The sequence below is a fragment of the Astatotilapia calliptera genome, chromosome 11, assembly GCF_964374335.1.
Source record: "Astatotilapia calliptera chromosome 11, fAstCal68.1, whole genome shotgun sequence".
Lineage (NCBI taxonomy): Eukaryota > Metazoa > Chordata > Actinopteri > Cichliformes > Cichlidae > Astatotilapia > Astatotilapia calliptera.
The window spans coordinates 33,796,874-33,820,943 of NC_137432.1; the positions used below are offsets into that span (position 1 = coordinate 33,796,874).

The window sequence follows — 24,070 nt, forward strand, 5'->3', positions numbered from 1 at the left end:
GTTTTGAAAAACCTCGGCTTGACCACGAGGATTATTACTCACTGATAGCTGAATCCATTTAAACTGGAAATTTTATCCTCAGGCCTGTTGGCTGACTTTAGCTCAGTGAGTTAAAGTTTCCTCACAGAGATATATTACTGTAAAACAAACACAGTGCTTTTAGACATTTCCTGTGATGCTAACAATGCTCTGGTGGGTTACACAACCATCCCTTTCCTATGTGTCATCCAGATGGCATACATCAGTCATAAAGTGAAAGTAATTACAGAGGTTTTTATTGCCCTAGATTGAGGCGAGAATAATTACATTGTGTATTCAAGCACTACCCAGATGGTTGCTGCATCAAGCCTCTCAGTTGATATTTATTAAAGCGTGAGTGCATGGTTTATATTTTTAACTGTCATGGTTAAGTGTCAGCTTGGTCTTTTTAGGTACAAATGCCAAAATCTATAGGGGGTGGGTTTAAGTTGGGGGGAAAAATACAGCTAAATCTACACACTATATTTTTTTGGTTATAGGGCTGCAAATATGTTAAATTCAATTCCAGAAATTACAAAAACACATGTTTGGCAACTCCTTTGATATCTGTAAAATGCTTCGCCAAAAGATTAAAAGAGCCATGAAGATCTAAATGTTACTCAGTTCAATTTTTCCCTCATTACAAGTTCTGATATCTTAAATAAACCATCATGTTTTGCAGCAGTGATCACGCACGCAGTCAATAAAAATATATTTTAAAGATCTTTTATTTTGAAAAGAAACCTTATTAGAAAGCGAAATGAAACACTGGACAAAAGTATGATGTTTATATCAGTGCTAATGAAATATTCTTTTTTTTATTTTTATGGGACCATCGTGTGATGACTTCATCAACATTCGTATATTGTTTTATCTTCATCCTGCGGTTCTCTTTATGTCTACAGTAGGCATACTCAATTATCTGTAGCCAATGACTTTTTGCAGGGGATCCAATTTTCCAGAGATCTCTCAAAATTATAAATATTATTTCTGATACAATTTTTAATGCAAGATACCACAGAAACTATTGATATTCTGAAGTTTTTCATTCTAAATACAATGAGACACATTAATGTGATTTGTGTAAGCAGAGTTTCTGTTGGCTCAAAGATAACGTGGGTGGGAGTAAAGGACACAGTATGCTTGTTTTGGTATAAATTGCTCCCATCTGTAGATTTGCACCTGTCATCTGTCTTGTGTTTTTTCTCTACTATGATCAAAGAGCAAACTAAAAATACAATTCCACTTGAAGACAGAGTGCCTTAGTTGTTTGTCTTGGGTTATGCTGACACTTGAGACATTTAGCAATATTTCCTGGATTTAGCTTTTTGAACACTAAAATTTGCCTCACTGAAGAGTGCTTCCTTTATTCTTTGTGACCCTTTTTAAATAATAGAGTACAATTTTATAATTTATAGCTAAATGATTTTTATGGACCTTGTGGCTGTTGTCTCCCAGAAGCTTCCAGACCCTTCTTTGAGAACCACTGCTCTGCTATGCTTACTGCAAATGAATTCTTTTCTTTTATTCACAGGGATTCACATTAAGTGAATTTAAAGGATTCCTCTGCTATAAAATGTTGTGATTTTTGATAATAATGAAAAACAATGGTTTAAAATGATAAAAAAAATTCTGCCCTTGATTATACTCTTTGTGTCTGTGAGTGTGCTTAGGTTTGAGTGATATAAATTTCATTGAATGGTGAGCATGAGGGTCCACATGGACATCTGCTTCTCTGCCCGTTTGGTACAGAGCTGTGGCAACGTAGCACAACCAGTGCAGAGAAAGAGCCCATAAGAAGTGTTCTTGCTCAGCACCCACAGATTAAAGATTTAGTCAGATACATTGGCTTTATCAAAATTACTATTTTCTTAGGAGTAAATCTTTTTAGGTTTAGACTTCATGCTCTTGTGTTTTGATGAATGTATAAAGAGATTTTGTTTTTGCTTAGGTGTCCAGACGGTCCTCGCCCAAGCACAATGAGACCATGCCAGCTGCCCTGCAAGAAGGACTGTATCATGACCCCATTCAGTGACTGGGCAACGTGTCCAATTACATGTGATGCAGGTATGAAGGAAAAAACAACGATTCATGCTCATAGATAACTGTTGTTGCTGCTGTTAAAAAATTCAAGAGTATTGAAGAAACAAAGTTTCCAGCACAACTTCCCCTGCTTCTTTGCACACACAGAAGAACATAAAGTCTAAATAAGTAAAGTCCTCTCCGACAACTTTCCCATTAAACCAGCTTATTTATGGTATTGTATTTTCATCATGCATCTTTAATTTCATTCTCATGTTTTTATCTCTTATTTTTTATTTTCTTAGCTTGTACTTTTAAATAATAAGCATCTACATACATGTTACTTTTCTTCATTCTATTTTTTGTTTTTGTGTCACTTGTACTGGTTGTATATGACATTGATGGGGAAAACTTAAAACACTGCCCTTCATTTAGATTTGTCCTGTTTAAATGCTAAACAGGGTGTGTACCAGGTTTTATTTTTTATAGTGGACACTCTCCAAGACTGGCTTTATACCACATGACCACATGGCCTAGCCTCCTTGCTGGTGTCTGGTTGGTGGATGAGCACATTGAACATATGTGATTGGTTGTTTAATTTTTTTGCTTTTTAAAATGTGGCCTGTAACATGTTTTGCCCTGATAAAGGCTGCAAGCCGAAATAAACTGGTCAAATCATTAAATTGTTCTTTATACTGAAAATGTTGCTGGGCCTCTTTAGACTTTCTTGGAATTGGGTGAAGTTGTGCCAAACTCCTCTATGTTGTAAAAAGTACTTTATTCAGTCAGTCAGGCCTTGGTGGTTTCAGGATAGTCACAATATTTCCAATCATAGTTGACAGAGGTGACAATAATATGCTGGTAATAACATAATAATAAAAGATAACAAAATGGAAAACACAGAAGCTAATTTTAATTGACTAAGTGCAACAACTCTAGAGTTGGGTTGGCCTACACCAGTGGTTCTTAACCTTGTTGGAGGTACCGAACCCCACCAGCTTCATATGCGCATTCACTGAACCCCTCTTTAGTGAAAAATAAAATGTGATTTTTTTACTGGTGCACAAAATGAGCCATGCATGTCATGGCGAAGGCTCTGCCGAACCCCTGAGACCGACTCACCGAACCCCTAGGGTTCGATCGAACCCAGGTTAAGAACCACTGCCCTACACTGAGCTGAAGACAATGACTGTCACATAAACACATGCTCTCATGCCTCGTTACAGATCATTAATTTGATAGACTGGCATGTAGGACAACATTTGGGCTGACCTCCGTTAGTGGGCCTGGCAAGTCTGCTTGCTCCGGCCAGCAAGTGGTCGGTGTTGTTGTTTTCAAGCGGTGAAAGGAAGACGTTTTCAGATGAGGTCACCTTCGTCAGGCGGCCATTGCCCAAGCTGTTGAGTGGTGGCAAAAACATTAAGTTGATTTACGAGTGAAAATCATTATCATCCGTATTTTGATGACCTCCTCCTGTGACACGGTGGCATAAATCTCTTCGGTCTAAGCATGCTTTACTGGTGGTAGTGCATTTTAATTTGATGCTGTTGATATCTTAACCTTGTGCAGAGAATTACACACCACCCACGTAGAAAGGTTTGAAGCAGAGTATAGGGCTATCCAGAGGCTTGTTTCAACTTAATGAACTACTCGAGGGCATCGCCACACATGTAAATACCATAAATTTAATCTGAGTCAGTTCCAAGGTCTAATGGGATTTTTCCGCATCATCGTTGTTGGCTTGATATCCCCAGTAATCACAAGTGTGCGCTTTTGACGCTGGCTGTCCAATTAGAATTGGCAGTTGCAGTCTCCAAGTCCATTCTTCAAGGATTATTAACAGAGTAGTCAGCTTATCATTTTGACATTTTTCTCATCACTTTTCCATCATATTTCTTAATTTAATTCATTAATTGTCTGCGTCCCTTCAGCTGGTATTGCTGTGAAGAAAAAGCAATCAAGGAAACGTCTTATCATCCAGATGCCATCCAACGGAGGGCAGGAATGTCCAGAGGTGCTCGAAGAAGAGAGGGACTGTGAGGTCCCCAAAATCTGTCCCGGTTTCAGGTAAGCGCACGACAGCCGCCTTCAGGTGTCGACAAACACTGTTGTTGCTGTTTGAATGTTTTGTCACATGGACAATGTACCCGTGGGTTTTAAAATGTTTAAACCTTGAGGCTCATTGCACAGATTTTTGTTGTTGTTGTTTTTTGTTCTATGCTCTACTTTTGTGTTTAAATGGTTTTCACTTGCAGCCCTAAAAAGCCAAAATACAAACCAACAGCATATCCCAAACAGCCAAGTTTTAATTTAATAATTTATTAGAATATTTAACAAACATCAAAAGATTCAACTATGATATAAAGATACAGATTTTCTCTACACCTGCAAACTCTGTCAGTCTGACCTTCTGTTCCCACCTCTCAAAATACCAGCTGCATGTGTTTATTTATAGGTGCACACTTTCTTGTTAACTCCTTGTTTGCCACCATGAGAGACAAAATAGATGTAAGTTATGGACTAACTAATGAGATAAAGTAAAAATAATGTCAGCGTTTTGTCTTATTGGATATCTATGCCAGTCTCATCAGTCTCTTTGGCTTTAATTTGTGTTCAAATCAAAGCCTTTGGTCAGAAATGAATAGTTTAGTGATGAAAACTGGAAACGAGGTTGTTTTATCAGGAAAAATTACGGGGGGAAATCCAATAATCCAGTTTATTAATTTCAGACTGTGACATTTCCGTGGTGTCGAGAGTTTATCTTAGAATATAAATTGAAATCTTTTTTCCACCGCAATTTAACTTTTTTCCTTTACTTTTTTCTAATAAATGTTATTCAAAAAAGTGTGAAAATAAAGGTGAAAGTCTACACAGTTTGATTAAATATGACAAAAAAGCAATAAGTGGTAGCGGGGTTTTACTCTGTGATAAAGAAACCTGGATATTCTGGTTATATAAACCAAGCTGTGCCATGTAGCTGTGCTATCCTTTCTTATGGTGACAAGGTGCTGCAACCAACTTGATTCTATCTTTGTGGTGAGCAGGTATCTTCCTGGTGACTCGTTGATTAAACCACAGAAAAAAACGTTTCTAAACTGAGCACACTGTAATGGATGACTGTAAATACTGGCCAAACAAATAGTTTGTGTGTAGTTTAAGAGCTTTTAAAAAGCTAAAAAAAACCAAAAAAAACCAAACTATAACACATGTTCTGTGTTTAATAAGTCATCAGTCAAATCATGTTTAAAATGCCATTGAAATATGCAGCACTTTGCATCATGTATAACATAAATGTTAAAATGAGAATAATTCATTTAACTGAAGAGGGACTATGATGCTTGACTAGACATGTAACTGCTCTAGCTATGACAACCTGATGTTTTATTTCACGATGATGTAACTTTTATATGATTTAATATGCAGCTCTTGAAAACTCCCAAGTGTTAGTTTGCTTACAGGTCCAGCCTGAACTTCACCTGTTTAGAGACTTAGAGAGCTTTTTATTGTCATTGTGCAGTTTCTTGCACAGCGAAATTGGGTAGCTGAACCACAAAGGTGCTAAAGTAAGAAGAAGAGAAACCAATATACAACGAAGGTGAAAAATAAATAAATAATTAAATAAAGAGAATAAAATAAAAAACAGTGTATATGTATACATATGTGAGTGGAACTATATACGTGGTGTATGTGTAGGAAACATTGAAACAGACTGGGACCAAAATAATTGCACATGAGCCAAAAATATTGCACAGAACATGGAAAGACTGAGATATTGCACATAGATGATCAACAGCAGTGTCAGGGTGGATGTGTTGGGGAAGTCTTTACACACTCTTAGTTTGCATTAAGAGTTCTGACAGCCCACGGGAAGAAGCTGTTCTTTAGTCTGTTGGTTTTGCACCTGATGGATCTGAGCCTTTTTCCAGAGGGCAGGATGTTGAAGAGGTGGTGGTTAGGATGGAGGTGGTCCTTTATAATTGCCCTGGCTCTGGAGAGACATCTTGAGCTGGCAATTAAGTCCAGGTAGGGGAGTGGACAGCCGATCACCTTCTCTGCAGTTCTGATGACCCTCTGTAGTCTCTTCTTGTCAGCTGTTGTGCAACCACAAATGTTTGTTTATCCACAAATGTTAGTTTTTCATGTTTTTACTGTAATCAAAGGACAGTTTGTGAACTTTCTTTTTTTTTTTTTTACTTGATTTTTGCATTTTTATTTTTTTTTGTTTGTTTCTCATTGTACCCCCATATCTGGAACATAAATTATTTTATTTACTTTTTTTTTTTTATCATTTATTGATTTATTTAACCCATAATTGATTTTTACTGGCTTGAGTACAGTCAATGAATATACATCGACTGTATCAAGGTGTTTGGATCAGATCCAGTTAGAAAGGGGTTGGTAAAGTCGTTGATTAGACTTCATTCCCACTTCATTTTAATGTTTTAAGCCCTAAAAACAAACAAACCTTCAGATTTTTATGGCTTTTAAGTTGTTCATCTTTTTAGCTTGTAAAGCTAATGTTAGCACTATTAGCCAACATCATTAACATAGTTTTTATTATCATATCTGACTTTAAGGTGTTTCTTTGTAAAATATATATTATTATAAAGACTTTTATGGGCATATCTATAAAAAACATGGGCTGACATGAGCAACATTGTGATTACTCAGGATGTGAGTGTGACATAACAAATGGCTTAGATGCACCTGACAGCTCATGCTGAACATTTTTGTGGAATGTGCTGGAAATAGAAGTTAAAAAAACAAATAGTATGTTTTAGATTCTAAAAAATAAATAGTTGGAGAGAAGCGAGTACATTGTAATCTTGGATCAATGGAGCTGTCATATACTGATTAGAAGTAAAAATATGTTGTCTTAAGGCTGGATGAGCATATGACATTTAAAGAAAGTGTCAGTTTTCTAGTCCAATCACTGGTTAGAGCATTGGGCTCTGCAGTGAATAAAGGCAAGTGTGTGCAAAGGGAAGCGTAGAATGCTTCAGAGCAGAATTAGCCAGATCAGAGACTTACTTAGAAGATAACGGGACATTGCACATTGACATCTCTGGGGTCATGAGTTAAAATTGTTATTTTATTCAAGCAGCTTGTCATTCATTCTCCAGAACAGATTACTTTGTGATACTGAGGAGATTAGAAGCAATTTATCACCTGCATATAGATATAAAGAAAAATTGTGAAGCAAAAAGAAAACTTTCATTATAGAACCTCATCCATTTGAATTCTTCTGGTTATCCACATCAAGGTCACGGGGGGGAGCCTATCTCAGCTGTCACAGATTGAAAATGTCATGTCAAGTGCAATTTTAACAAAACACAAAGATCCCTGTGTGCAAACGTATGTTCAGGAACCATTAGCCCAAAAGACACACAATATCAGAGGAGGAGAGGCATTTTTTATTTGTTGCGTGTACTAAGTAAAATTGAAACGGACAGTAATTTTTGGATTGCTGTGTCTGAGGACAAAAGGGGTGCACTTTTTAGAAAAATGTCCTCCATCTGTGCTGCCCAAAAATTTCTAATTTTGCAAAATAAATGTTTGATCACTACCAAACTTTTAAAGTCTTACAAAGAAAGTAGGTTTGGGCACTCCTGTGTATTGGCCTGCACAATATGCGGAAAAGCTGACACTTGTGATAACATAGTCGAGTATAACAGGACCTATACAGAGCCCAAACACTGAAAAATGCAAAATACAATAACATATTTTAAGCTTGTTCATATTTAATGTGCTTTTTTGTTTTGCATGTTCATATTACAGTGATGATGAAGCATTATTTCATGGTCAATACAAGAATGTATTACACAAAAAAGACAAAAAACAAAGGCAGGATTAAAAGTAGTTCAAAAGTGCTGCTGCAAGTAGCTGTTATTGATGAATAAACATCATATAAAGACAAAAAAGACCCCAAAAGATCAGCATCTATCCTTTTTCCTTTGAAGCAGCACCACAGGTCTTCTGTGGGTTTAGACTGTCTTTGTCTTCTTTCTAATTCCAGATTAACTCTCTGATGGTGACATCATGGTTAGGTGGTGGCAGCAGACATACCTGTTGCAAGACTCTGGATGTATGTGCATGGTTGTTTAATGAGACCCTTCCCTGATACTGTGTGAAGAATACAAATTCAAACAACAGCACAGACCCCTTTATACTTTACTCTTTATTTAGACTTTCTCTTTTCATACCGCACAGTCAGCAACACCAGTGTTTATTTTACTGCCAATTGCTATCCAGCAATCCTATGTTATTCTAAGTTGGTTATTCTGCAGCCACTCTGCATCCGTCTATGAATTTCACTTTTATTTGTGCAGGCACACTGTGTGTAAGGCTTTCAGTTCAGATTCATTTATATGGTGCCAATATAAGTGCCAAAATGTTGCCTCAAGGCCCACATTCGGATGTAATGGTTATTTTCGACCAAAACAGATTATTTTCAATACATTTAAATGTTCAGATTGAAAAAGTAAATAAATAAAAATCGGTTATGTACATTTTCCTTGTTTGAAATAGTGACCAGATAACATTTAATGATGTGTGCACTATATCTGAAAAGTTGGAAATGGCATATTTTTCTAAAATCACTCAGCCTCATTGTGCTCAGACTTGATTAGATTTGTACCTGTAAAACAGCTGCTGTGGCTGTGTGAGTCATAATCGTGCCTTTTCATTAGTGTAATTGTTTTTTCAGCACAAATCACTGTTACCTGTCTGGTCAGGCAGACCTTTTCTCTTATTTTCGCAACACAGTGCATTTTTCCTAAATTTCCTAGATGTGCAAATTTTTCTTTTCAGTGCTGAGAGACACGACAAGTGATGTTTCCAGATCAGTCCTGTGTGCTTTCACAGTGTGCTAATCATTAAGAAGTAGGTTATAATCCAGGAAAATTATGTAAACCAACCAAAGCAGTGCGTATCATAAAGGCTGTTTTGCTTTTCACAGTTCTGCCTAGCTACACTGCATCGCTTCAGTTGTATTTTATCATGTTTACGCCTGTACAACGAGACAGCTGGTGCAGCACTTATTGCTCCTTTTGGTCAACCTCAGAGAAACGATAGAACATCCGTGGAAGACTTAAAAATCATCTAGCATGCTTGTCTTTCTGTTGGAAAGTCATGAGGTTTTCCAGATGCAGAGTTGGTTTTCATTCATGGTGACATGTCATGCAGGACAAAACCGTTAGCTGTCAAGTGGGACATGCTTTCTATTTCCAATGTAATACCTCATCCAGATGTGGCCTTAACTGGGCTGATACTGTGTGGGCAGAACACAGCATTACTGTGCTGTAAATGAGTTTATTCTATTCAGACTCTGACCTGGTGCTTTGCAAGATGTTGCTGTGTTAATGAATATTATTGTAGCAATTATATGTATGTACTTATTTTATTTATTCTAGGTGGAAAACCCACAAATGGAGGAAGTGCCAGCTGGTCACCTGGTTTCTCAGACAGGACACTCCGGGTGCACAAGAGACCTGTGGACCAGGGATTCAAACACGAGGTATAGAAACAAATCTCTCCGTCCCCTGTTTCCCCCTGCACCGTCCCTGAGCCATTCCTAATCACCCTAAATTTAATTTTTGCTCATTGCGGAGCATCTGGAGCCCAGCCATGAAGCAGCAGATGGATGTGCCAAGGTTTGGAGAATAGGCCAATTTAGTTAGAGTACGCATCAAATCCTCCCACTCACACAACGTGGCCCAAACTGAAGATGACACTCCTATAAACATCAGCAGTAAAAGATATTTTTCTTCCTTTTACTTTTTTCCTCCAGTTGTTTTTATTTTATTTTTTTATTTATTTGTAATCCTCTAGAGTTTGGGAAGGAAATGTGCTCACACCTTATCATCCTCCTCTTGAGACTTGTTTGACAGCTTGGCTTGTTTCACTGCTGGCTTTTTTTTTCCACCTCGGGCTCTTGTCATGCAATTTTAATCGAATATCTCTTGCTCAAATTTAGAAGAAGATGCTTCACCGTGCCTATAGCACACAACAGCCCAGACCCCTGTTCATATCGACTTCACGCACAAGTGACAAGTACTTTAAGAGTTGTGGCTCTCTCTCTTTAAAAGCATATTTCCTCTCGCCATTTTATAGAGAATGGGTACACTATAGAGTCCTAGGAGGCTTTCATAAAAATCCAATTTCAGGGGGGTCACGCAGAATGATCAATTTCATTTCCAGCTCCTATGGAAAGCCATTATTAGTGCTTATTTTTCTGTCTCGCCTTTGCTAGCTTGCATTAATGGACAGAAGAATCGGTTTATGAAAATGCTTTAAGGTCCATTATAGACCTTATTTTTCCAGATTCTGTGCAGCTTCTCTGTGACTTGATGCCATGTGACACTTGAAGTTCAGACTCTCCTGCACTGGTTTTCACACTTCTGTCACTTCCAAATGGCAGAAATCATTTTGTCATCGACTCAGACCAAATGAGACACGCTGTCCTTTCTGGTCCGTGTTTCCTGACAGCGTATTGTGTTGTTTACCTGGAAAGAGGCTTTCCTTAGAGGGTGGAAAAACCCTATAGTGGCATTATTAAACACACAGAACAGAGGGCTTGTGCTGTTCTCTTTCTCTTTCTTGAACACAGCCACTCTGTCACACACATACACACACACAACAATATAAGACCTGACCTAACACACCAGCCGACGGAGGCTTTCCAAACCAATAGCGGTGCCCACGGGGGTTCAGCAAAATGTGCTTAGAGATTGATTTCTCTATGAAGGTACAGCCCTGCAGAATGTCTGCATCACAAGAAAATGAAATATTGCAGCAACACAAGTACTACCCTTTATTGAAAGAACAAAGGAAAGGATGATGCAGTCAAAGACAAATTGACTTCTGGGCTTTAAACCAATTGAGGGAGAGATGCTTTTGTGTCTGCTCTTTTCTTAATTGTTATTAAACCCCCCTGAGAGCTAATCTGAATCGTAAAGTTCTGATCTATTTTTCATCCGCTCCCTTTAAATCTATATTTCAAGTCATCGTGCTCACGAGTGGGTTAAGAACTCCTAATTAAAGGGGCACTTCAGTGATTTCACATATCAAAGTCATTTCACTTGTCACAAGAACTACTTGGCCTGTCAGAGGTTGTAGGATGTGTTGTGTAGTTCTGAAAGAGCTTTATCTATAGCAATAGACATTTTGGCTTCTATATGTTATTTTTATACTTGTATTCATATTCTTTTTTTCCCCTTTATTTTTTCTTACTAAGAAAAATTTTGTCTGTGTTCTGCTGCTGGACACTAAATTTTCCGGAGGAACCTACCCGTGGGATTAATAAAGATCTATCAATCGATCGATCTATCTATCTAGCCAATTGACAATGTTAGTGCACTAGCAATAATATCTGATTTAATTAGGTGATCATTTTTACAGATTTTATATTGACATGATGAAAAAAAATTTATAATGCAGAAAAAATAAATTGGGTATAGCTCTATAGTAGCTCTGACTCTGACAGCACATGTAGCAGAGTAGCATCATAGCTGAACAGAAGTTAATTATTGGTCTTCCTGGCCCTTATTGAGCAAAGGATTGGGACTGAGGAGTGAACAGCTCTCCAGTCCCCTCAGTTCCTTTCTTCTTTGTGTGTTTGTGTGTGTGTGGGGGGGGGTTATTTAGCTTATTTCATTTACTATTAAATTAGTTTAGAGGGGAAAGTCCTGGCTCCTATAGTATATTGTGTACCGGGCCAAGACCCAAATGGTTTATTTATCTTTGTTTATAAGTAACATCATTTGTTGGTTAAGCGAATCTTCAATGTGGCATCTTCTTTATGAATTGTAACCTTAGAGTAATGTTAAGTTTCATTTTGTTTTCTGGTTGTGGCCATAAATAGAAACCAAGCAGTGCCCGTGTTACTAGCATGCTCTTGTGACTTACATAACTGAAAGGTTATTCAGGTGATTTAATGAACCCAATAGTGTTTACATATATAGAGAGAGTTTATAAATACATATAAAGATATGTATTTATAAATCTATATAAATCCTATTAGCATAGTTAGTGTTATCTGAAGTTTTCACTCCCTTAAATTTTTCTTGGCTGACAAAAATCTTTTATTAGTCAAGCTTTACCTCTATTAAATGACTTCTGCAAGTGCTAAATGTATAATATACTATATTGCTTTTTTAAAACACAGCAATATCATGAGGCAAAAATATCACTTTTGCTGTCTAGTTTTTATCTGTGCAGTAAAAATATAACATCAAACTACAGACAGCAGATATTTCTTTCCATAGGAAACCAAATGTGCCTATAAGCCCGTCTGCAACTCAACTCACCTTAACTTTATATATTGTGTGCATAATGCACAAATAACTGGAACACTGGTTGTTAAATTATTGAACTATTAGAGTCAAGCTTTCTGACCTAAATACTGAGCAGGTCTGAGACTGGGAGGAGATACAAACCCAGCCTCAGGAAGTCACAAGCTAGTGTACTCCGAGTGTTGGTCCCAAGCCTCAATAAATGGGAGGAATGTGTCAGGAAAGGCGTAAAATCTGTACCAAATCAAAGATGCAGATCCGTGTGCCGTGGTAGGCTCTTGGGAAATAAGGGATTAGCTGAGAGTACCTTGCTGAACTTTTCCTTCCTGTAAAATTTAGACATTTAACGTAAGTGAGATTTCCATGCTTCATTGCAGGGAAATCTACTGTGGTTGAACTGGAAGCAACCACCCTATATGAAATATGAATGACCCTTGCGTTTATATTTTTATTGTGCACAAATACAACATATAAGTTTGTTTCTCATTTTGGAATTGCTGAATGTAGAGCTAAATACTTTATATTTTACTACTTTTTAGGACATTTTGTTTTGTCTACAAAATCAAAATATGCTGTGATGAAGTAAGATTCAGAGGAAGTCCTGCAAATGGAAAATGCATCAAAAAAGTAAAGTAAACTGTAACAGTAACAGTCGTGAAAAATGGTATTTAGTCATCTCAACTTGAATGTTGTTTTTTTACACTAGTGTTCCTATAAACATTCAACTTTTGATTACCTTTCAACAATGTCTTTAACTTTCCATTCATGTTACGACTTCCAATCAATCTGTTGAAACAATCAGTCATTAAATCACAATGTTTAATGGGGTCTTCTGACCCGACTTCCTCTCATTCTTCCAGCCGTGTCCTGCCGCCAGCTGGACGGGACGCAGGCCGATATCAGTGAGTGTCTGAAATTTGCCAAGGCCATGCCTGCCATCACTCAGCGCTGTCAGCTCCCCTGCCAGGATGACTGCCAGCTGACCAACTGGTCCAAGTTCTCGTCTTGCACAGCTGACTGTGTGGGGGTCCGCACCAGAAAGAGGTCATTGATAGGTGAGGACAGAGCGGCATAGCACAAACAATGCACTGCTGTGAACCGTTTTCAGGCAGACTTATTTGCATTGGAGTTTAACATTTGAGGAGTGCAAGAAGATTTGAGCAGCGCTCCAACAGAGGAGTTTTAAAATGAAACACAAGGTAAAAAATCTCTGCGTTTAGTTTTTGACAGCTAAATGTTCTGGTGGAATTAAAGCAACAAGTCTAGGAGAAGACGTCTGCCTTTGTGATCAGTGTCAGTGTCACCAGGGGGTACGTCGTGCATTGCAGTCATGTGTAATAGTGTAAAGAATTAAGGTACCTCCACAACTGTGCACAGAGGTTACAAAGTCAACCCGAAACTGTGAGAAAGTGGATTTGAAAAGCTTTTGTTATCCAGTGATGTGAATTTTAAGTACCTTTTGACCCAACCACCTATGTGTAAGAGAGCAGACGGATCATTAGTAAGTCATAAGTCAGGTAATTACTCTTTTAGAGACATGCTTTCATTGTTTTTAGTTTTTTAGGAAGGGGAAAGTGTGGATTTTGTGGTTTAGCCACTATCCTGTGGTTCAAAAGCATTTTTATTAATACCATGACTGCCCACTACCTCCTAGTTCATTTCTTTTTAGCCTTAGTAAGTTTTTCTTTTTACCAAATCTAAAATAATTGTGGTTGGTGTAACATTTGGATCCCAGGGTGGAAGAAGCATTCATTTCTTCTGCCTGTTGGTCACTGTGATGTTTGTGGACAGTATCAACAACACAAAGCTGTGCGCCTGTCACAAGACAAATTTGAGAATCCACAGTTCAAAAATTTGATGGCAAAAAACTGCAGGTAAAGCCTCGGATCATCAGAGGGACAGTCATCCACACATCATCTCCTTATTTACATTGGAAACAGCTACTAATGAGAGCTGCTGTAAGGAAAAGAGTATTTCTTTGCACAGTGATCTGTGATTAACGATGCTTGGCATGTGTGAGGATAAAAAATATCAAGCTGTTTCAGTAAGAGCCCACTCTGCTGGAAACTATTTGGCAAGCCTAATCTATCATCATGTATCCCACATGCATAGGGGCACAGCAGCTCCTGTGTTGTCTAGTCTTTTTTTTTAGCGGGTAAACAAGACCTTGAAAGCAGCCTCAGTATCATGCTGAAATCCGTCAATGCCAGCAGACACATAGGTCTCTGGATTCTCTTAATCTATATCCTGCTCCACTCCGCAGGGAGAAGCAAGAAGAAAGACAAGTGCAAGAACACACAAATGTACCCTCTGAGTGAGACGCAGTACTGCCCCTGTGATAAGTACAACGCACAGCCAGTGGGGAACTGGTCAGACTGCATCCTGCCTGAGGGAGGCAGAGTGGAGAGCATCCTAGGAATGAAGGTGCAAGGAGACATCAAGGAATGTGGACAGGGCTACCGCTACCAGGCCATGGTGTGCTACGATCAGGACAACAGGCTGGTGGAGACGTCACGCTGCAACAGTCATGGTGGGTATGCTTGCATGTGCGTTTGTCAGGAGTGTAGTCCCAGAGCTTGTTCCTTTTGTAAAGGAAAACCTCGAAAAATGTGCGGTACAGATTACATAAATAATAGTTTGTTGGCACATATCCTCATTAGCTGCTGGACAGTGTGTTACACACTCACCAGGCAGACCTAAGAATTGGAGGATGTTAATTTTACATGTATCTCAGTATGTTTTTAGACATAAGCTACAACCCTTTCAAAATATTTGGATGAGTCCCAAATTTCACTTGGATCACATATCATATATGAGTATATGAATATCAGCTGAACTACCGAGGGTAAAACTGGCTCTGTAGTTGAACTGACAATTTTTAGGATGTCTTTATATATTTAAAAGTAGTTAGCAGTAGCACTAGGCTGATAAACTGCTTTTTTATGGTTGTAGCACCTTTGGGCAATGTTCATAAACTCAACCATATACTTTCATTTTACCACGTTGTTCATTTTCAGGTGTTTATTTTGTGAGTTTCGTCCTAAATCTCCTTTAAATGGGTATTTTTTTAAAAGTCTGAACATTTGTATACTGTACCTGTAGCAGCGATGTGTGGCTGCACTGAAGACCTTTCTGTTTATTCCACAGAGTGTGCATTATAGTGGGTGGAAGTGCAGCATTAAATGGTTGTGTTCTACATGGCTTTAGTTATCTAATTTGCTTTAAAACCAGGGTAGAACTCATAAATTGGGGGTTTTGGCTCAATGTATCTCTAACAGTAATGGTGACAAGCTGTGGGTGATGCTATGCCAGACGGAGCCACGGCATCTACTCCCTCAACTGTGGTTAATTTCAGATGTGTGCACACAGGCCATGTCTCATAATTCCTGAAGATTTCCTCTGGCTAGTTTTATTGAAACTAATTTATAACGAAGACACTGTTTTCTGTGGGTTATCCAGCCATGCAGAGATGCTGTTTGCCAAAAGTGGTGCTGCTGTAGAATTAGACAAGTTGACCACAACTACCATTTATGTCTACACAATGGAACAGAAACCTTTCTGGGATATTTTGTAGTTTCTTTTAGGAGTTAAGTTCAGTTTACTACCATTTAAAATTTGGTGGCAGCTCTCAGAAATCTGGATTTCAGTCTTGAGTTGGAGCACAATGTGTAGAAAATCAGACTTTTCTCCCCTTTCTTGTACTTTACTTCTTGGTTTCAGGTGAGAAGTTTACTGTAGTGCACTGGAATGTAGCAGATGCAGGAATAACTTTGTTCTGTTAAATATTCATCTGAAGCAAAAGATTTTGTTTGTGCACATATGAAAACCCCTCCCATGGCTGCTAAAGACTCATTCTGAATACTGAATTTCACATAAGGAGGCCTTTTTCTGGAACACTCCTGTCAGAATCAGTTGTCCCCTCATTGTAAGGTCTTATCTTAGATCCAAAATACTTCAAGCAAAGAATCCCAGCTCAGAAACTCGTTGTGAAATTGCTGTGGAATCGAATGCAGGAGATGTTCAAATGAATACATCAGTGTTGTGCATATATAAACATGGTTTTATTCTCCTTGTGTGAGTCACAGATTCAGATATGCGTCAGTTAATCTGAGTGTGGGTGTGACGAGCGCATCGTAAGGCTGGGGCTCTGTGTGTTTGTGTGCTTTTGTCAGATTCTGTGTATTTTTACACCTATGTGAATGTTTGTGAGTGCATACGTGTGCACCCATGCATTCATCTTTAAGCGTTGTTGAGCTAAGAAAAAAGGAATATTCCTTGAGGTGCACAGAAAAACAACAACACATTCATGAAGCTTGGCATTAGTGCATGTGAAGCTCAAAGAGATCATTAAATCTCTTTTATTCCCCTCATTCAGCCGTCTTCCTCTGTTCTCCTTGCAACTCCCTCTCCCAATTTCTCAGCCATTCTCTCCATCTTTACCATCATCACTTTTAATCTTGATGGAGGAGGAGACATGGTCCTTCCACGACTCCGCAGCTGACACAATGCCCCCGGCTATGATGTCGATCAGGCAAACTGTGCTCCCTTTATCTTTTTATTACACAGACATCACCAGAAAAAAGGGGGTTATCATTAAATGTGGACGTTATTTCAAGCTTTGTGGTTCTGCACACTTTTCAGATTGTCTTATTCCTCTGTGAAAATAATTTTGCATAAGAGAAGATAACACTCACTCTGCTTTAGCACCACTTGTTTTCAATAAGCTGTTATTCTGAGGTTTTGACACAGGCACAGCAAGCAACCCTATAAGGATTATATATATATTATATCTTATTATATAGGCTTATTTTTTTAGCCAATTAAAAAGTCAACCTTGACAGCAGGGATGGAGCAATCAGCAGCAAAAGAAACATCCAAATGAAAGATTCATGATTCTCGTAGTGTTCAGCAATAATCCAGTCAACCACAAAAGGAGTTCTCTAATAAAAAGAGGACACAATTGGCAAGTGAATTGTTGGGAATCTCGGAAATACAGTATTCATCCTTTGGCTTGTTTCATTGCATCGGTGTTTCCCGTCGACTGACTGCTTTGATCCTCTCTTTGGAGGTCGGAGATTCATCTTTTATCTGAGGGGGTCAAAAGTTAAACCACTCACTCTGCTTATTTGTTCTGTTGGAAACTTTTCATCTTTTCAAATGCTGTAGGCATTTGTGTTTTCTTGCATTTTTTTCAACAACCGTTCATCTGATCTTCGCCATACCTGGCAGGTATATTGTTGATGACCTGAATAAATGAAGCTTCAAGTCGTTTAAATGACCAATTCTCACACTTGAAGCACACATGTGATGAAAGAGGGAAAAATGAATAACACAGCCATAAATAACAGCAAAAGTCAGTGAGAGTGAACACTATATTAAGGCCTCAGTCACGCAGACTTAGCGACCAGTTGGCACCACGTGGAAACAACAGGTTGTTAGGGTAAAATGTTGGCGAGTGTTTGCTTAATGTTTCTAGGTGAAATATATCACAAAGGGGATGCTGCACCGAAATCCTGACCGCTTTGGTTGCTATGAGATTTTGATATTTCAGGTGGCACTTGTGCCTTACCACCACAACCAACACAGAAAAGACACACTTTTCACTGCAGCTCACCAAGCAGTTGATGAATATTGGCAGACAAGTTGACATCTTCCAGGCAAACTACACACGACCACAGCAATCTGCTAGGAAAGAGTAATTGCATGGAGCATTCTGGTGCAGCTCCATACGCTTCTTTGCAAGCAACTGCCAGCAACCTCTAGCAGCCACTCACCAACCAGTTGGGGAATGCAGACCTGTGATTTTTAAGGGGCTCGCTGACTGAACTTTAGGCCTAGATCTTTAGGCCTGGCTTTTCTCATGCACCAACATAACTTACTGGTTTTGGCGAGTCTACCCCAGGCCATTTCCTGCACGTCCTTTCAAATTCAAATTCAAATTCAAATTCAAATTTTATTTGTCACGTACACAGTCATACACAGTACGATATGTAGTGAAATGCTTGGACAACTGCTCGTGACCTAAAGAAGACAAAAAAAGGAAAGGCTATGAATAAGATAGGAAATAAATATGAAAAATTAAAAAGGGTAAATTTAACTAGGAAGGAATAAAATATAAATTAAGGTTAAAAATGAAATAACTGTACAACACAAATTAGAATGAAGGGTAAATTTAACTGGGAAGAATAAGATAAAATATATAAATTAAAGTTGAAAATAAAATAACTGTACAACAAAATACACAATACACAATATTGTGTATTGTGTATTTTCCTCATCTCTCCTGTCCACTCTTATGTCCTGTCAAGAAATCGACCATTCCTGTTTTAGAATTTCAGCCACCACTCATGTCTTTAAACTCTTCACTTTGATGGAAAATTATTGCAAACTGTGTTTGTGTGTATGAATTTCTCATTTTCTCAACAGCAGATCATCTGTTTGGTGTAACTTAAACAAAACAAAACAAAAAAGCAACAGCCTTCTCAAACCATACACACAAAGCTGTGTAGGTAAGTAACATTAAACTATGCCAAAGATGATGATACAGAAGGGGAAAATCTCTCATCTCTGATGTGCTCGGCGTTAGTCTTATTTCTTATCTCTGCTGCTATCAACAACCCATGATGCTTTGACCTTCACTGTGACTTAATATTACAGGGTGGCTCAGGGAGCCTTAACCTCATAATATTACGGGATGGCTCATGGGGCCTTGGCCTCATCATATTACAGGATGGCTCAGCACTGTAGCACTGTGGTAAAGGGGGAGGGGATGCAATCATTGGGGGAAGTCATAAAGGCAAAACCTTCTCCTGAAGGTTTGAGGACAAAGGTCAATGTTTAATCATTTTAGTTAAAAACATCAGCGAGTCCTTCTGGCCTAATGGCCACTGCTGTTGTTCCCCTCTGAGCCCCAACCTGAGCCTAAAGGGTATACAGTTGTTTTTCAGAGCATCTAGGGATTAGGCTGTCTCTATTACCTTGAGGAGGATTGTGGAGCAGAGGGGCATAACAGGCAGTAATGTTGGGTGGTCCCTAGAGCCAAAACGGGCATCTAAAGTCTCGCAGGACAGCCATCAGGGAGATGAAATTTGCTTTCAAATGCCTAGCTGATGAATAACCTGGACTTTATTCCCGACCAGATGGACAAAATAAGTGTTGCAAACAGAAAATCATCTTATGATAAAGTCTCGTTATTATCCGTTGTGTTCACTTTAGCCCAGCAGTATTTAACTTAATGTATCTTTCTATCTGTGCTATATTTACAATAGAACAGTTTCCTCTTTTTGTTGTTTTCATTGCAATTGATTATTATAATATTTGTCAAAACAACCAAAAAAATTGTTAAATTTACAAAAAAGTTTCATTAACTTTGCAGTTGTTAGCACACCCTGGGAGGGTGTGCACTGGTGCAAAGGCTACTGCTGTGACTCATTAAAAAGGCACAGTAAAAATTTAGCAAAGGAAACATGTGGACTCTGTTACTCTTGTGGCTGTCCTCATTGCATATGTATGTGCCGCAGTTTTCCTTTCACACTGCAGAATTTGGAGAGGAGAATGTTGTAAATGTTTTAATGAATCTTTTACTTACACAATGAGAAGAAAACCAATATCCTACCTCGTCCACACTTACAACGAATGTGATAGCTGTTATTAGAATGAGCTTGGGGGACAGTTCACAGCCGTGAGCTGGGTGCTAAAGCATTCCCGTCCAAAATCATAACACAACAGGGTGGAGTTTAACCTAGAGCAATGCAGGTGGGGTTTATAAAATGCATGACAACTATGGATGTATGTGTCACCTGTCACTTATTCAGGATTTTGCAGAAGCTTTAAATTTATCGACTGTCCTTCTTGTTGTCACAGCTGGCTGTTTGTCAGATTCTTCCCTTTGACTGTAGTAAATGCTTTCAGCATCACACTACATGCTGGAAAAGTAAGATCAATGTGCATATTTGCCCACATGGCACAGCTGCGTTAACTTTATTAACATATAAAAGCTATGCTTATACTATATTATCTTTTTTAGGTTAAATATAACACACTATGCACGTGTGAAGTATTCCCACCCACGTCACTTCTGCTCATTTGTGCTGTTCTTGGTTGATTGTGTTGGCAATTATCGAAACAAAGACTGCATCTGTTTAAAAGAACAAGTGTGTTGCTGTTAAACCACTTTCCACTCACATCTGCACCTTTTTATAATTGTGTCAACACTCTAATTGGCCCTTTCAGTAAATCTAGACATATATGGTTGTCTTCTAATTGAGCCGCTACATATACTTTTTAATTTAGCATTTGTCATTTGTCACAGACCAATGTGAAAACAACTTTAGTGGGATTCTGAAGCTTTAAGAATAGAATAGAATAGAATGCCTTTATTGTCACTATATACATGTACAATGGGATACAGAGCATCGCTATATACACTATATACATATGAACAGTATTCAAAAATATAAAATGTACAAAAAGACAAATCAGAAAAATAAATAAATAGTGTTATATATTTACAGTGTGGGTTATTGCATGTAAATTAAGTATTGCACAGTGATGATAGTAGTTGTGCATAGAGGGAAGTCATTGGATTGGGGGGGTGGAGCTGTGTTGTCAGTTCCATTCTGCGCATCAGTAATTTGCAAACATCCACCTACCTATCCAGATAAGTTAAAAAAAAAAACAGTCAGGTGGTTATATATGCAAAATGCCACTAGACTCAGGACCAGATGAAGACACTAATCTCAGAAGGCATTGTGAAATTTGAGACCTTACAAAATAACGAGACATGCTCTCAGCAAAATAATCTCTTGAACTGGCAAAGTACAGTTTAATGTCATTTTAATTTAATTGTTACATTCTTGCAGGCTACAAAATATTTTTTTATCTTTCTACAAAGCTTGACTAATCTTTTAGATAGTTTGGTGCATATACAAATTATTATAAGGAGATTTAAGCATATGATTAGTAAGACCGTATCATTTGGTTTTTACCAGCTAAGGAAGCTTTCTACAGCTCCGGCTGCTTTGGAGACTGCAGTGAGAGCATGTGTCTGGCTGTACCTAAGTTGACTTGCAAAGGCAGCAGGAGTGATCTCCTTCCTGGCCTCAGCCCAAAGGCTTCACAGAGGAGACGAGACACCTAACAAGTTTATATCAGTTGAATTACAAGTGAACTGCAGGCACAGGTGCTGTGGCTTTTATACAGGGTGAACCTCCAAGTGATAGTGTGAGTGATTTTCGAATGACCTGACTAGACTGAAGTGGAGGTCGAAGGTAATGGAGCTGTTTTAGAGGCCAGGCTTTACTCAGCAAGGTGTGGATGTAGAGATGCTGATCTGGGCTCAGAGACACCAAAGGGAAAGGAGGCCTGTGTCTGTGTGCGTGCGTGCGTGCGTGCGTGCGTGTGTGTGTGTGTGTGTGCGTGCGTGCGTGCGTGCGTGCGTGCGTGCGTGCGTGCGTGCGTGCGTGTGTGTGTGTGTGTGCAGGTATTACTCATGTTGTGGGGACCTAAATCTGTTTGCACAGTCGCATATGGAGACTAAAAGCAGGTTCCTGTTACATAAATCATTTAATTTTTAGGAAAGATTGGCGTTAGTGTTTGGGTAAGGCTAAGTGCAGATTATGCAAGTAATAGTTATGGTTACGTTTAGAAATGAATGAGCTTTATTAAACGAATGCAGCTCCATGGAGACACGACTGTGTGTATGTGTATGGACGAGATCACTGTGTATTTACCGTAGTTGTTGCCAGAGTGCTGCCAGAACTCTAGCTCTGACTGGATTAAAAAGACTTTTATTTTCTAATCTTATTAGCTTTAAGAAAACGTACTGCTCTGGTCCAGCAGACTGGGTGGCACGATCACCCTTCAACTGTCCTCTCCAGTTGAGCCAAGTTTAAAACCCCATGATTAAAGTCTAACAATCCATTTGGCTACTGGTCTGGATGTTCCTTAGCTGTTTTAAGCAATACTAAGTCTGTATTTATGCCAGCATTTGCATCGCATCAAAAACCAAATAATGCCATACCCAGATTTCTCCCGTCCACACAAGCTTTGTTTCAGGTCCATTTTTAGCACTTGCAGCTAATTATTTAATAACATTTTTCTAGCATGCACCACTGGAAATATAATCTCATAAATCCTACAATATTTATCAATCAACAAAAATCATATTAATTCAACTTTTATTCCAGATTGTTCTCCTGGTGCTACTAGTGAGACCCACCCAACCATTCAAGAGCTTTCAATACATATTATTATACTATAATCAATATCATATATTTATAACGATGCATTTAAGAGGACAAAACTGTTTTCCCTGAAAAAAGGGCATCTGTTCCCTTTTGTTCCCTCTGTAATTTCTGCCCATGGTTTCACTGATATCACAGCAGTCTTTGAGGGTGTAGGCCAGTCAAATTTCAGAGGTGATGGTTGTGATTGTCCTTTTAACTATGGCTCTGCCCATCAGAGATAAACTTAAATATAAACCTCTGCAGTGTTTTGGTGCCCTAAACATATAAATGTATTACTCAGACTAGGCTCAGTCTTCTTACCAGCACATGGTCACACCACCAGACCGCTCTGCCTGAGCTGAGCTGTGTTAGCCTAAACTTTAGCTTGAGCTTTGAGACTGAGACATTGTTTGCTCAGTTGTTGGACCAATACAGAAAATCTGACAGAATGGAGAATTACTAACAGCACAGAGATCCCACAGAGCTCAGTGGTCAGGTGTTGTTGTACCCGGCAGCTCAGTATGTCAGTGTGAAGCGCGAAGGGAACAGCAAGACTTTTCCCAGGTTAGAAAAAGTGAGAAAACGACTCCACTTGACAACATTGATTTGTGAGGAGTGACTGGCCTGTGTGGGATTCCTCTTGAATCGTGGGAAGTGTGTTCTCAGCAAGCCCATCATCAGCGTAGCACCACATGTCTCACTGAAAATAAAAGCAGCCTGGAGAAGCTCACATTAGAAACAGGAAGGGCTTAAGCAGCTGGTGAGACAGTCCACTTTACCAGCTCATTCACCTCATTGATTTTCTTAATCAAAGGGTAAACTGATTTGCAGACCAGTGCTGTTGCATAAGCCTACAAAATGTACTTGATGCACTAAACAGACTGTTTCTGATCAAGGAAAAGAAATCTGTAGAGAAAGTTTCAATACACAAAGCCAGGAGTGTGGAAATATTTCATCATATTTGACTGAAACTTGACCTCTGTGTAGAGGTCAAGACAGAGGAGATCACAACTGAGATGTAGAAAAATCCAAAAAAGCACCACCCTGCTGATGGTGTCAAGACTCTGTGAGCTGTGGGAAGATGGACTGAAATAACGAAGCGTCCTGCCAGGCCCTACTGTACCTCTGCTTTGGGAGATATTTTTTCCACTTGTCAGTAATAGAGCAAAAAATGAGGCCTTTGAATATGGACCCTGTTTTTATTCCACTTGGCTGAAAATCAATAAATGCATTTAGATTAGTTTGTAAAGTATTGGTTAATAGTTTACAGGGCTTTTACACCTTTTAAATAAAATTGAAATGTTAGACAGAAAAAAAAATGGAACTGCACTAGATGAAGAAAACAACGGGTTCAACAACCAGGACGCTGGGTATTTTTCTCTAAAGCAGTCATTTCCAACCTGTGAGGCTTAGATCCTGCTGGTGGGAGGCAGAAAGAACAAAGGTTTTTATTTCAAAGCAAATTTCTTGTGAATCAATTTTCTGGTGAATGCTTTTTCCTCATGAAATAAT

The 24,070-nt window shown here is 38.7% G+C and overlaps 1 protein-coding gene across 1 annotated transcript in view; it reads left to right on the top strand.

The window, feature by feature from the left end:
* Positions 1 to 24,070, top strand: part of thsd7ab (thrombospondin, type I, domain containing 7Ab) — a 212,502-nt gene that overhangs the window by 138,780 nt on the left and 49,652 nt on the right. The window contains exons 10-14 of the mRNA XM_026184250.2: positions 1,970 to 2,085; positions 3,972 to 4,107; positions 9,453 to 9,556; positions 13,193 to 13,387; positions 14,596 to 14,862. Of these exons, the coding sequence (XP_026040035.1) occupies positions 1,970 to 2,085; positions 3,972 to 4,107; positions 9,453 to 9,556; positions 13,193 to 13,387; positions 14,596 to 14,862 (818 nt within the window). The remainder of the gene's footprint in view (positions 1 to 1,969; positions 2,086 to 3,971; positions 4,108 to 9,452; positions 9,557 to 13,192; positions 13,388 to 14,595; positions 14,863 to 24,070) is intronic.